This window comes from Diachasma alloeum, unplaced genomic scaffold (assembly GCF_001412515.2).
Source record: "Diachasma alloeum isolate Michigan unplaced genomic scaffold, Dall2.0 Dall_scaffold_00186, whole genome shotgun sequence".
Classification (NCBI taxonomy): domain Eukaryota; kingdom Metazoa; phylum Arthropoda; class Insecta; order Hymenoptera; family Braconidae; genus Diachasma; species Diachasma alloeum.
Genome location: NW_021680352.1, coordinates 1,129,628 through 1,143,386, shown reverse-complemented (window position 1 = coordinate 1,143,386; position 13,759 = coordinate 1,129,628). Strand labels below are relative to the sequence as shown.

The window sequence follows — 13,759 nt, the reverse complement described above, 5'->3', positions numbered from 1 at the left end:
AGGAGGTGCAGCGCCGTGGGAAAGCCGAGGATCACCGGAAGCGCAGCGGGGTGTATCCGTTCGTACCCCAGACACGTCTTTATCCGCTGATTCATTTTTTTTTCGCCACACTGATGATAGAGAGGATTAGTTGTTGTTGACAAATGGATTTGGGTGGAGGCTATGTATACGTTTATGCATATATTTGATTCTGGTATCTCTCTGAGTTATGAAAATCCAAAGCGACTGGTGATAAAAAATTGGTAGTGGAAATTGAGACTCCAAGTAGAGGTCATAAGGGTCAAAATAAGGGTTGCAAGGGCCAGAATAAGGGTTACAAGGTTCAGTTTAAGGGTTAAAAGGGTCAGATTAAGTGTTACGAGGGTAAGATTAAGGGTCGCATGGGTTAGCTTAAGGGTCATGCGGGTCAGAATAAGGGTCTCAAGGATCAGAATAAGGGTCTCGAGGTTCAGAATCAGGGTGATGAGGATCAGAATAAGAGTCGCGAGAGAACCGGCACAGAATAAGGGTCACAAGGTTCAGTTTAAGGGTCACGAGGATGGGATTAACGGTCACGAGGGTGAGATTAACGATCACATGGGTCAGAATCAGGGTCATGAGGGTCAGAGTAAGGGTCATGAGGTTCCCAATCCCGGTCATGAGGATCAGAATAAGAGTCACGGGCGACGAGTCACAGAATAAGGGTCACAAGGTTCAGTTTAAGGGTCACATGGGTCAGTTTAAGGGTCTTGAGTTTCAAAATAAGAGTCACGAGAGAAGAGTGACAGAATAAGGGTCACAAGGTCCAGTTTAAGCATCACAAGGGCCAGATTAAGGGTCACAGGCGTCAGCTTAAGGCTCACGAAGGTCAAAATAAGACTCACGAGGGTCAGATTAAGGGTCACCAGCCCCCTTGTAAAACATACTCAATTCAAGTATATATTTTTTTCAGTACTACCATTCGTTAATAGTTAACGCATCTCGTTTGGAATAAATTCATTGAATCAGCCCCGATTACAAGTGGAAATTTTCCCTCCGACCTCGACGATTATCATGCATGACTAATTTGACATGAAAAATGCAACAGCCAGGAGTGAAAGAACTCCCGCAATTTGAAATTCTTGCGCGGCAAGTGGTACTCGTGATAACGCCTTTCGTCGTCGACAATTAATTCGTTAATTAGTGAGTAGGAGAGAAGGGGAAGGGGGGGGGGGAAGGAGTACAGAGTAAGTGCATTGTTACAGAGGCGTGCAATGCCTTAAGAGTGAAAATTTCATGGCCTTGCGTTCACAGCTTGCGTCACATTTATCCACAGGAGACCCTCCATCCACGCCATTTAGGTGTACATGGTGCTTGTGGTTTGTAACAAAATTATCTCATTAATTCGTGAGGTAACGAGGATGCCCTCTTGAGATAATTAAAGTGAATTGAGATTTTGAACTGGTCGTGTTGAGACCCTTTTTCGACTGGGTGATTAACCTGGTCCACTTCGAGTCATCTCAATCTACTGTAATTTTAAAATTGAACGAAAAATTTTCTCCGTGACTTCGTCGCGGGCTGTACCCCGTCATCAATAGAATTCCCACGAGGACAATGATTGCTCACGCTATTCATTGGGGGGATGGCATAAGAAGCTATCAGCGGTGGTTTATGCACGTACACTCAGTGGTTCCTGTGCAAACAACACAGAAATGCTTCCAATCCTTTCACTTTTCCTATTCAATTTAGAGTCTGATTGTGAGTTTGCGCCTCCCCGATCATCTCTGAATAGTGGGTCTGTGGGGATTTACTTGACTTTCGCACGACCCGCATTATCCACCGGGAAACGCATCCACTGGTGTTTCCTGTCTTCATCCTGCCTCTTTGTGGCAATGCAAATGCGAATGAGGAATCGTTTTTCGCGGTTTAAAATGAATTTAGCAGCGAAACGGTGAAATGGTTCGAGCCGATTTAGCCCTCTGCTGAGTTTTCGAAGAATATCTCCGAATCTAAGGGAGATAGCCAAATTTTTGTTATAACCTTTTTTATAGAGCGAATTGAGGGCTACAAAAAAGGTTATTACAAAAATGTTGCTATCTCCCTTAGATTTCGAGATATTCCGCTTCGAAAATGAAGAAATTTCATTTTAATTGGCTAGCAATTTTGAGGAAAGTGGCATTGAACTGGATTTAGGGAAAAATTCACTGAAATTCAGCAACCTGCTTGAATTTTTAATCAAAATATGGGGTTTCCTAATTTCCACGAATTTTTATGGAATAATTGAAGTAGAATTTACAGCCTCCATTGAATTTTCCATAAAATTTCGACGAAATGTCTTGAAACTTCAATGTAAATTTAATGTGATAAAAAAAAATCCAAGAGGTGTACCGGAAAATTCAGCGAAAAATGCAACAGATAAATGTGCCACATGTCCGTTTTATTGAGGAAAAAGGAAAAATTTTTAATGATTACCAAGACGAGTGAACACGCGAGAGCAGTAAAACCCTTGTCAAGCTGGCTGAGCCCAGCTGGTGTCCACAATATACCTCAGCACTTTGTCCAAGTACACATTAACTTCAGCGTCTAGCCCCTCAATTATCCAGTCATTAACAAAGTTGAACAAGAAAATCCACTCGTAAAGTAAAAAATATCGCGAGTCAACACAGCTTGATTATCCTAAGATAAAAATAAAAGCGGAGAGTGAAGTGTGTCGGTGGGGGCCTATTGAGATAGGCTCGATCTTCACCGGTGTTATTTCACCCCATAAAATATAAAACGATAAGAAATCGACGTTTTATTCAGCTGCCAGAGTGTCCATGAATCGATGGCGACACCGATAACAGCCATAAATACATCACAATAGAATTTTTCATCTTCCAGTATGTCCGCCATTTTAAGCCAATGCCAACTCCCATAGGTAGGATTTTGCATAAACGATCGGGGGAGATGTATCTACGTGGATAGTAGCCACGCCACGAGGGGTTACAAACAGTCGGAAAATATTGCCCAGCGGTAGGCATTGCCATGAGGGTTATCTTATAGAAGAGTCGATAAGACTGTTGGTGGGGCTCCAAGAGCTTTTAGCTGCGTGGGCGGTACAACAAGTCTCGATACTCTATGCGACAGTCAGCAGTACTTTATAAACGTACTTTGTACGTATGCACTTATGGGACTCACAACGTGAGAGGGCGAGCTATCGGAATTGGATCGGTGACTCCCTCTCCCGCCGCCCCACCGCTCGACTCATTCGCCACGCGCGAGAGCAGCGCCACGAGCGCCCCCGCGCGAAGGCGTCTCGAATTACTGATAAATGGTGAGCAATAGGCGTCATTTATCGCCTCCAAGCGATTATTACAATTTATAGAGCATATCCGGGGCAGGCTGACCACTCGACTACCCAAAGTAGTGGGTGAAACACTTGATTTATGCTGACAAATATATATTTCAACTCCTTAAAAAATAATTCCCCCTCCCTCTTACTCTGTAGAGGTTTCATTGGAGCCCTTTCTACTCCCGTTACGAGCCACGAAGTACCGCGAAATAGTTTCCAATGTTTCAACAATTGGTCGTAACACTTGTATAATAACTCGGTTCGGCCTCTTGACTGGTTTGTGAGTATAAAATCGCTGGGTAATTTCATCCCCGCGTTGCGAAGCAAGAGTGCATACTGCACCTTCGGAGAATCATGAAATTTAAACTCTAAGTAGTTACCAAAGAGTTTTCAGGGCTATCCATAAAGCCCCAAAGGCACGGCTGTGCACATGTACAGGGGTCCTTATGCGAGCATTATCCAGTGGTCGTAAAAAATTTTAGACTAGCTACCATGTCATGTATAAGGCATGAGTAGCAAGAGTCGGATGCACCTCTTCCTCGTCCCTCCCTCTTTCGCGAACTGCATTCTCTCACTCTCTCGCACTCTCTCTCTCTCTCTCTTTCTCGCGGTTTAATCTAGGGTTGAAGAACGCGGGCCGTAGTCCACACGCTTCGCTCCACCAAAAGCCATCCTTCATATATATACATGCAATGAATAAATGTTAATGCGAAAGTAGACGGGGCACCATAATAATTACTTTACGGCACTTGAGCCCCGCGCGCACTGGGTGTAATCACTTTAATAGCTGGCCATGTCATGCCCGTATACCGGAGAGAAGAATTCTTACGCGTTAACGGCCGGGGCCTTTTACGAGGCCACCCCACCTATTCTGAGTATTGGAGTGGGACCCCCCCTCGAGGCCTCTCTGGGGAGGGAACGAGTTGCTGGAGGAAGATCTAGGGATGCACGAGAGTTTTTAAATGCTCACTTTAACGGCACGTTAATTGCCGGCATCTATCTCACTCCGGCGGTCCGAAAAGCCCAGCGAGGACTCTTCGGATGACATTACGTAAATTTTTTTACTTCCAGGAGCTGTTGATCAATTTTTTATGACATTTCCGGTCAATTTCTGGGGAGCATGCTCGAGGAAAATTTATAATATGTGGAAAATATCTCAATAGAATTGCCTGGCGAATTGGCTAGGTTTTTTTTTTTTTTTTTTTTTAATTTTTTTTTTTNTTTTTTTAACGCCCTCGGAGTCCCTTTTCGGGTCCCATTCGGCACTCTATCCAACCCTATGCATGCGGCTGTGGATTCTACACTGTGCCGCATTCGCAGTCCTATAGAACATAGAAGTAGCATGGGGAAACCACAGAAAACCCATGCCGGTACAGGCGGTTCCTCTATTAGCAACCTCCCGCTCGCCGGAGTCTTCCCTTGAAAAATTCGGTCCCACAGGGAATCGAACTCACAACCTTTCGCACACTAGACTTGCGTCTAATCCACTCGGCCACAGACGTGGTTTTTTTTGGCTAGGTTTTTGTACTATTTTTTTTTCATCCCTGAATTTTTGTCGAATTGGAGTTCCAATCAAATTTCAAGGAATTTTGTTATTGAAAAATCGCGGTAAATTTCGGGTTAATTATTCCGTCTCGCGGGCTCAGTGGTCAAAAAGTGGGGGTTAAAAGGTCAGGGTCAGAATGTTAGGAACAAAAAATTAGGGTCAGAATATAAAAGTAAAATGTCGCGGTTGAGTGCGGGTAGCGAAAGAGACTCGCGGTTTAAATAATGAAGTCGTTGGGTAGCACGTCTTTTCAATTAAGCGACATTTCAACTGAAATTTTCAACAACAACATATCAACCAATTTTTGAGAAATTACTATATTTGTAGGAATTAGCCGAAATTTTTTTAATTTTCATTATTTTTATTCTTTGTTTAATAATTATTATTATAATTATAAATAATTATGCAATAAACAATTATACTTATAATATTATATTTATAATATAATATAATAAAATAGATATATTTTATTATATTATAATATAAATAAATACAATGAAAAAAAATATAACATAATATTTATTATATATTTTTTATTTATATTATATTCATTTTCTAATTATTTATAATTATCAAATGAATATTAATAATTATAATTATAATTTAGTATTAATATAAATAGTCAATTTAATATTAATAGGCGCCATTTCAACTAACAACAATAATTAATAATAATTACATTCGTCTGGCGTGTATTCAAATCCGAGCAGTTGAAATGTCCTATAAATTTTGGCACTCATATCGTCGCTGTGCTGTAGCTGGCAAATAGCTCCATAATGGAAAATCCCATTCATGAATATCAATGTGCGCCAATAAAGTGGATTACTTAGTATCGTGTAGGCAACGATGTCGTTTTACCCTCATTGCGGGTTTATCGTCGTGTTCATGGGCTTCTGCACTTTCCCAAGCGTCTCTTCCCCATAAATTTTTCATCGTTCACTGAATATTCCAGGCTCATCCGAACCTATCGAAAAACGATCGGCAAAAGCGCGCGTGTGCATGTGTGCGGATATTTTTCCACAGAAGTAAAAAGGTGCGTTTGAGAGTAGGCGCGAAGGACACTTTGTAACGTGAGGCTCCTGCCAAGCGTTTCAGGATATTTATCGTCCTCTATCTTCCCTCTCGTATTGTGTATTTTCCTCCGACCAGCAAAAATAAATTCCACGAAGTGCGCTTGTGCCGTACTATTTTCACATTTTCAAGTGTTAAATGGCGGCGCAAGTGGCGCCGATGCTGCTGCTTACGGAGAATTCCCAGGGAAAAACTAGGGAGTCATTTGGTTTGACTGGCCTGGAGTCGTTGATCTCCCGGTGGATGCGACATATGGCGACATTAGACGTGCTGAAGAAACGCGTCGGGGTATTCTCGCTTTAACTAGGGTCTAACCGTTCCCTGGGAAGAGGAGAGACTCGGATTGTCCGGAGAGTGACAGAGTCCAACAGGTTGAGCGCGTTGCAATGTGAAAAGAGAGTGACGAGAAGAAAACGGACGTACGTTTATTTTAATTGGAGTTCACTCTTGCTGGATTGTGAGGAGTTTCAAGGACTGCCGCTAGATAATTGTGCCTGCTCTTCACTTGATCGTTGATTTTATAATGTTTTTGGCGAGGGGCCGTTCACGGGCGAATTGGGTGACACCGCGATTACAAAATGTCATCGATTACCCAGGATTACGGGTCTGATGACACTGATTACCATTGCCTAGGTGATAACCGTGATTACCAAGAGCACAAAATGTGATTACATGATTACAAATGATTTCGTCGATTACGTTATGTGATCACCAAACATCTGTAATCAGTGAAATCACGAAGAATGGCCTCTTGTTAAATGTGAATTGATGGAATAATTAATTATTAGAAGCTGCAAAGAAATGAGGAAGGAGGGGCGGGGATTAGAACAGAGGAATGCAGTCTCCATCACTCCATCTAAAAATTTGGGCATTTATGAGTGCTATCAGCTAAATAAATTTACTGAATGTCTACCATTGATGGAGAATGAAACTTACCAGCAGATAATTCAGAGATAATTCAGTCGTTGGTTCTCCAGAATAAGAAGAAATTTTAACTCTGTTGAATCAATTTTCTACGGACAAATGCTCTGTGCAAAACGCATTGGCTATGCAAGCTTCTGAACCATAAACATCTGGGATTCCCAGAAAAATTGATCCAGGGATCTCTGAGACTTACCGTTGGTAGGAATGACGCGCTCGAAAATTCAAAAACAAAATTCACGGTCTCACTAGGAGCAACTACGAAAGATTACACTGATTACAAATGATTACAGTGATTACAAATGATTACCACTTGATTACCAAAACTTGATTACAAATATGGTAATCATGTGATTACAATGATCACATTGATTTCACTGGGATTACAATTGATTACTTCAGCGAGTTTACCGCTTCACCACTGATTTCTGACTTTGATTTTTTGGTCAATTGAATAATCGTGAATCGTTCGAAGTAGATTCTTAGTGGTTTAGAAAATATTTGAAAATTAGTTGAATGAAAATTAAAAAATTACAATTCAGTTCACGAATTTTTTATGTAATAGAATAATTTTAATTCGACATTATGGTTCTGCCAAACTCAGTACAGACATAGAAATTTTACGGATTTCAGTGTATAAATTGTCGGTGAAAACGACGGAGTCGTCATCGGCACGTAGAAATGGGGAATAAAGTGTGAAAAAGGGTAAATACGAAATGCTGGGAATGTCTGGGATCAGGTGGCGCGTCCTCTACATAAACATGAAGCTGGGGGAATGGGGCTGGAAGCACCAGTTGTCCACCTTTGCACACTCCACCTCACGATTACTAATCGTTCAGTCTCAAATTCCCGTTTCATTTTTCAATTTGGCTATTTATGGACTTGGGGTAAACTTGAAATTTTATGGACAATTGACTAGTAATTTTTAGGAGAGTGACATTGAATCCGGTTTGAGGACAAACATGAAATTTCAGATTTTACTGAAATTCCGACGAAATTCCAAATTTTTGAGCGGCAGGAAAATTAGAATTTCCCTACTTCCTTGAATTTTCAATTTTTCTCAATTGAACATTGAAAAATTTATATATCTGATTTTTCTCATTTCGGCCAATTTCCATGAAATAATTACCCTGAAACGTGCAATTTCCATGAAATTTGAAATTTTCAATGACAAAATTCCTCGAAATTCCCCTGTAAATAAAACGTACCAAAAATTTTCCCAATGTACCTCGTCTGACCCTCCGGGACTGTATCCACTGAAACAAGAAGCCGCTGGAGTAATGAGGCAGCTCGTTAACTTACCAGTTCAATCAGCCAACAGTCATACCCGTAATTGCAAAAACAGACGAGTCCCCCTCCCCTCACTAAAAAAATTGCGATAAGCTAACCAGAAATAAACAAACCTCCGTCTCAAAATAATCTCCGCAGAGAAACCAAGCGCAAGTCTCCCACTTCGATTATCCGTATTCACCCATCGACTAAATAAATAAACAAAAATCCACGACAATGGTCAAACAAACGGCGGAGAATCGGCTTTAGGCAATTTACGATCCCCCAGAATCATTCTTAACTCACAATACATTTCTTCAGCTCTCCCCAACCACCGGCGACACACCACACTTACGAACACGACGTGGAGGCACACGTATCCAGCAAATGCTGGGGAATTCCAGTTTTTTTGTATTTATTTATTTTCCTTGCCATATATACCCTATTCGGGTTTTTACATGTTTGGAGCTGTACCCCACGTACAGACTCTCCTGGTGACCAAGGGAAACCATGGAAAACCTTGGTCGATAGGGGCGTCCATCGACCGAGCTTCATCGGAGAATATTTTCCTACCACTTCTCCGACGATTCTCGGTGTCTAGACTTCCGTTCGACGGTTTCCGAAAGATTAAAAAAAATCGCAATTGCCGGACTCGAATCCGCGCCTCTCGGGTCTCTCCGTCCGGCCGGGCGATTTAACCGCTTCGGCCACCGTCGTTTTTTTTTTTTTTTTTTTTTTTTTTTTTTTTTTTTTTTTTTTTTTTTTTTTTTTTTTTTTTTTTTTTTTTTTNGTATTTATTGTCATAGTAGCCAAATACAAAATCACAGGTGGGTTTACAATTTCTCCAATCAACAGAAGATTACTTATCTAGAGTGAATTTATACAAAAAAGTCCTTCAACGACGTGCTTTGCTATAATCTCTATCGGTACGACTGGTGGTGCTATTATTCCTATTTATTAGTTTATACCAAAATCAATATGGTTGCTATCCATGTTTCTTGAGTGGAAAGTCTTCAAAAACCACTCTAAATGTATTTTGTGCTTGTGGGCACTCTATCCTAAATTTGATAACTAAAAAGTCGATTTATTTACATATATACATTATTTACAAAGGATAAATTATTTCCTCCCAATATATTTATTGGTTTGGTAGCCATCAGTATTTTTTTTTGTTTTCTCTGTTTGTTGTACTCTTCCAAATTGGCAATTGCTTTATTGTATCTCCATATTTTATTTTCAATTTCTGTGTTCAAGTTCGGAGCATACTGGGTATCAGAACCACATTTATTTATCCACATTGTACTTCACATTAATCTCAGCAAAGATTCTTCCCACGAATTTAGCATCGCCCATTGTCTCGGACCATTTGACTGCCTTCATAGATCCTCGGTGGTTATATGTAAATTATGTAACGCTCATGCATCCTCTAAGTGCACATAATCGTCTGGGTAATACAACCAAAGAGAGGAAGACTCTAAGCGTTCTCCGAAGAATAACTGACGAGTTCGAAAAAAAAAAAATAGTTAACTTCATTGTTGGATAATTCATCAATTTTTCCCCCGATAATCTCCGAGTATTGGTTGCGAGAGAAGTACAAGAGAAAGCGAAACGAACGCTATTGGTAGACCAGAGTCTGGATATAAGTGCAGCAGTGGATTTACGAATGTGAAGCTGAGGTATTCCCCTCATTCCTCCGCTAGATTTTTTTTTGCCCTCCCTCCTACCCCAGTTGAATACACCCGTCTGTGATTGCCCAGGCGGAACTGGCCGTAAATCAAGGAGAAGACGCTTCCCCTGGGCCAAGAATCCTCGTGGAAATTGTTCTCCTCTCTTCATCATTTACTTCTGGTGCATTTTATTTCGTCCATCTCCGGTTGAGCGTGAAGTACGCTCTTTTGTCCTGCACTTTTTGAAATTTTTAACTGGAATTTCTGGTTCAGTTTTTGAATATTTTTATAATGTGGCGTTTCAACTGGCAATCATGAGGGCCACGAAATCCTCCAGTCTATAAATAATTTATAAACAATCAATTTTCTACTATAAAAATCATTTCTTCGGCGCCATAAATTTATTTATACTCCGAATTTTACCAGAAGTCAATTACATCCCTAAACAAATGAGGTTTCCGGAAGTTTAAACAATTTCAATTATTTATTTATAAACAACGAATCTTTAAAAAAATAACAATTCTGTGCAAAATGGGATTTGAATGGCGCTGAATATTCCTGATTTTTTCTTTTAAATTTTTCACATAATTTAATTGACAAATTTAATAATTGAAAATGGTTGAATGATACTTGGATATCCTTAATTTTGTTAATGAAATAGAGATTCGAGGGACTCCAGTTTCTTTGTTCCGCTGGCGGAAGACGAATCGAGCAAGTTTTTTCGGTCTGCACGGGTGAACAACGAGTCAGGGTGTGGTCCGGAGGGATTCAAGTCCATTTGGCCCATCCCACGCACTCAGACAACAACGAAATTTCATCCTGAATTTATCGTCCGCAGGGCTACCTTCCCATTTCAATTCCCTCTCGTCGTTCTCGCTTTTGTTGGAAATGCACAACTGTCGGTGGGGAAAAAGGGTTAATGCACCTTGGATCTGGTATATTGCGCAATCGAAATGAGGGGGGGGGGGGGAGTGTTTATGCGGGCCAAAATGATTCTACAAGTCGATAGCCTTCCGCGGAATTCAACGATGAATTCCAGGCATAGCAACTGGGGTAGGTATAGCGGGTAAATATTCCTTCAGAGGTAGAACTTCACTTTTTGAAGTATTAGGTTTAATTGAAAAAAAAAAAATCCTGAATTTCCCATTAATTTCATTAATTTTCAGGGAACAATTGAACAACATTTTCTTCCCTTCATTTTTCCATAGGGGAGAGTAGAGCGAAATGAAAAAAACGATAGTTTGACGCAATTCAAGCAAAATAATGTTTTTATTTATAAAAAAATGAATATATTAAAAATCAATATTAAAAAATAATAATATTATAATATTAGTATTTTATCATAATTATAATATTATAATTTTATATATTATTTATAAAATTATTATATTAATTATAATATTATATCATAAATCATATAATTAATAATAATAATAATAATACAAATAATAATTTTTAATATAATAATATATTAAAAATAATAATAATATTATTATCATTATTATTATCATAATAATATTATTATTAATATTATTATTATTATTATTAAAATAATTTTATAAAAAATATTATTATCATTATTATTTTTAATATAATAATATATTAAATATAATAATAATATATTAAAAATAATAATGATAATAATATTTTTTATAAAATTATTTTTTATATTATAATATAATATTTTTAAAATATTTGTTTATTTATTAAAAAAAAAATTTCTTGAATTGCGTCAAACATTTCATTTTACCCCACTCTCCCCTAGAATTTTTAATTTCTAATGAGGAAATTCCCTGAAATTTCAGTGGAATATAATGAAAATTTCCAAAAATTGGACGAAAAAAATGTCCGACAAAAAGAGTTTCACTGGCATCAATTGTGCAGCCAAGTGGTGACCTGTCCCCACAGTTTCCAATCATGATCCATTATAAATCACACTGCAGTCTCAAATCTCCAGCATCACGCAAACAATTCTGGGAAAAGATATTGCGTAGCGAGCTCTTGGAATTCGAATGAATAAATTATGCCTCATTCTCCTCATTCTTGTCGATATAATGCAAATATTTAGTACTCTCTTTGGAAATGAAATAAAAGAAAATTCTCTCGTGTACTGTCTGTGTATCAACGTTTTTGGTGTTGACCCTTGGCACTTTTACACGATTCCCTGTACCAATGCATCATCTTGTCGCGTTGGGAGGTTCTCTACACCGTATCCCAGCGGAATACAATGGATATCGATTCACGTTCAGAGGGATACATTGGAATCCATTTCGATTCTTCTTCCTGCAGTGCCATTGGTGCAGAAGGGACGATTGGATTCAACCGGAGTATCAGCAAGATCGATTGGACCACTGGCCTCCCTCGGCTCGCATACTCCGGCTTTCATTTTATTTTTCAATCTATCGTATCTCATCCGCCACCTAACCTCAAGGATTTACGTAACTCGATCGTCCACGTGGCATCATTAGACCCAACGCCATCGCCTGCCGGAAGGGTATCTTCGCCCGTAAATTATCCATCCGAGAGAATTCATTCGAAAAATGTTTCTGATGCGCACTTCACATTAAAACACTTCATGATTTATTTGCCATTCGAGAAAATGATGCAATGATTTTTTTGAATGTTCAGGACGAAAACAATTTTTTGCGCACTGTCAGGGGGGAGAAGCCACTGAATTTCTGATTTCACTGGAAATTGAGCGAAATCTTCAATTAACTTGAAGTTTCAGGGAAAATATGAATATTCAGGACCGAATGACACTGAATTTAACATTTCCATTGATTTTTCTATAATGTTTCGAATTTTAAAACGAATTTTCGATGAAAACCTTTAAGAAAAAAACAGGAAAATGAAAAAAACGAAAGCAAAAATTTGAGTATATTCATTATTAAGACGTTTAGACAGATTAGGTAGTCTAGTAATTTTATAATATCTCTCTACATTATAAAAATCCAAATAAAAAATTTAGTACTCGAAATTAAGACTCCACAATTGAGTGTCATAAGGGTCAAAATAATGGTGATGAGAATCAGAATAAGGGTCACGGGGGTCAGAATAAGGGTTATGAGGGTGAAAGTAAGGGTCGCGAGGGTCAGAATCAAGGTCATGAGGGTCAGAATAAGGTCATGGAGGTCAGAATAAAGGTCACGAGGGTCGGAATCAGAGCCATGAGGTTTAGAATAAGGTTATGGGGTTCAGAATAAGTGTCACGAGGGTCGGAATCAGGATCATAAGGGTTAAAATAAGGTCACGGAGGCCAAAATAAGGATTACGAGGGTCGGAATAAGGTCATGAAGGTCAGAATAAGGGTAACGAGGGTCCGAATGAGGGTCACGAGGGTTAGAATAAGGTCATGGGGATCAGAATAAGGATCACGAGGATCGGAATAAGGTCATGGGGGTCAGAATAAGGTTCACGAGGGTCGAATCAGGGTCAAGAGGGTTAGAATAAGGTCATGGGGGTCAGAATAAGGATCACGAGGATCGGAATAAGGTCATGAGGGTCAAAATAAGGTCATGGCAATCAGAACAAGGCTGTTGAGGTTAATCTGTAAGGGTCACTAAGGTCAGATTAAGGGTCACAAGGATCAGTATAAGGATTATAGAGTCATAAGTTGATTTACATGAGAGTTGGCGAGCGGAGCGAGCACGGGGCGTATTATTTTGCGCTATTCACTTTCTCAACTTCATGATTGCACTTTACGTTTATTAAATTCGATCCTGTAATTGGCCGCGTTCTATTGAATCTGTACAAAATAAAAATAAAGTGAAAAAAAGTGCGCCAGAAACATCAGTCAAAATTTTTCAACGATGTGAAAATGTTTCGCAGAAGAGGATAAAAAATTAATCCAACCAGAACGCGACGGAAAAACAGATGTCGAGAAACGAGTGCAGAAAAAAAATTATGAGAATGAAGAAAAAATTGTGCCTCAAGGCATTGCTATAGTGATTATAGGAAATTGCTCGAGCATTGACCGCGAATAACTGTCTCGGGGGG

At 39.2% G+C, this 13,759-nt stretch overlaps 1 protein-coding gene across 1 annotated transcript in view; it reads left to right on the top strand.

The window, feature by feature from the left end:
- Nucleotides 1-462: 462 nt before the first annotated feature.
- LOC107048207 overlaps nt 463-13,759 on the top strand; it is a 40,421-nt gene continuing 27,124 nt past the window's right edge. The window contains exon 1 of the mRNA XM_029126776.1: nt 463-607. Coding sequence (XP_028982609.1) covers nt 463-607 — 145 coding nt within the window. The remainder of the gene's footprint in view (nt 608-13,759) is intronic.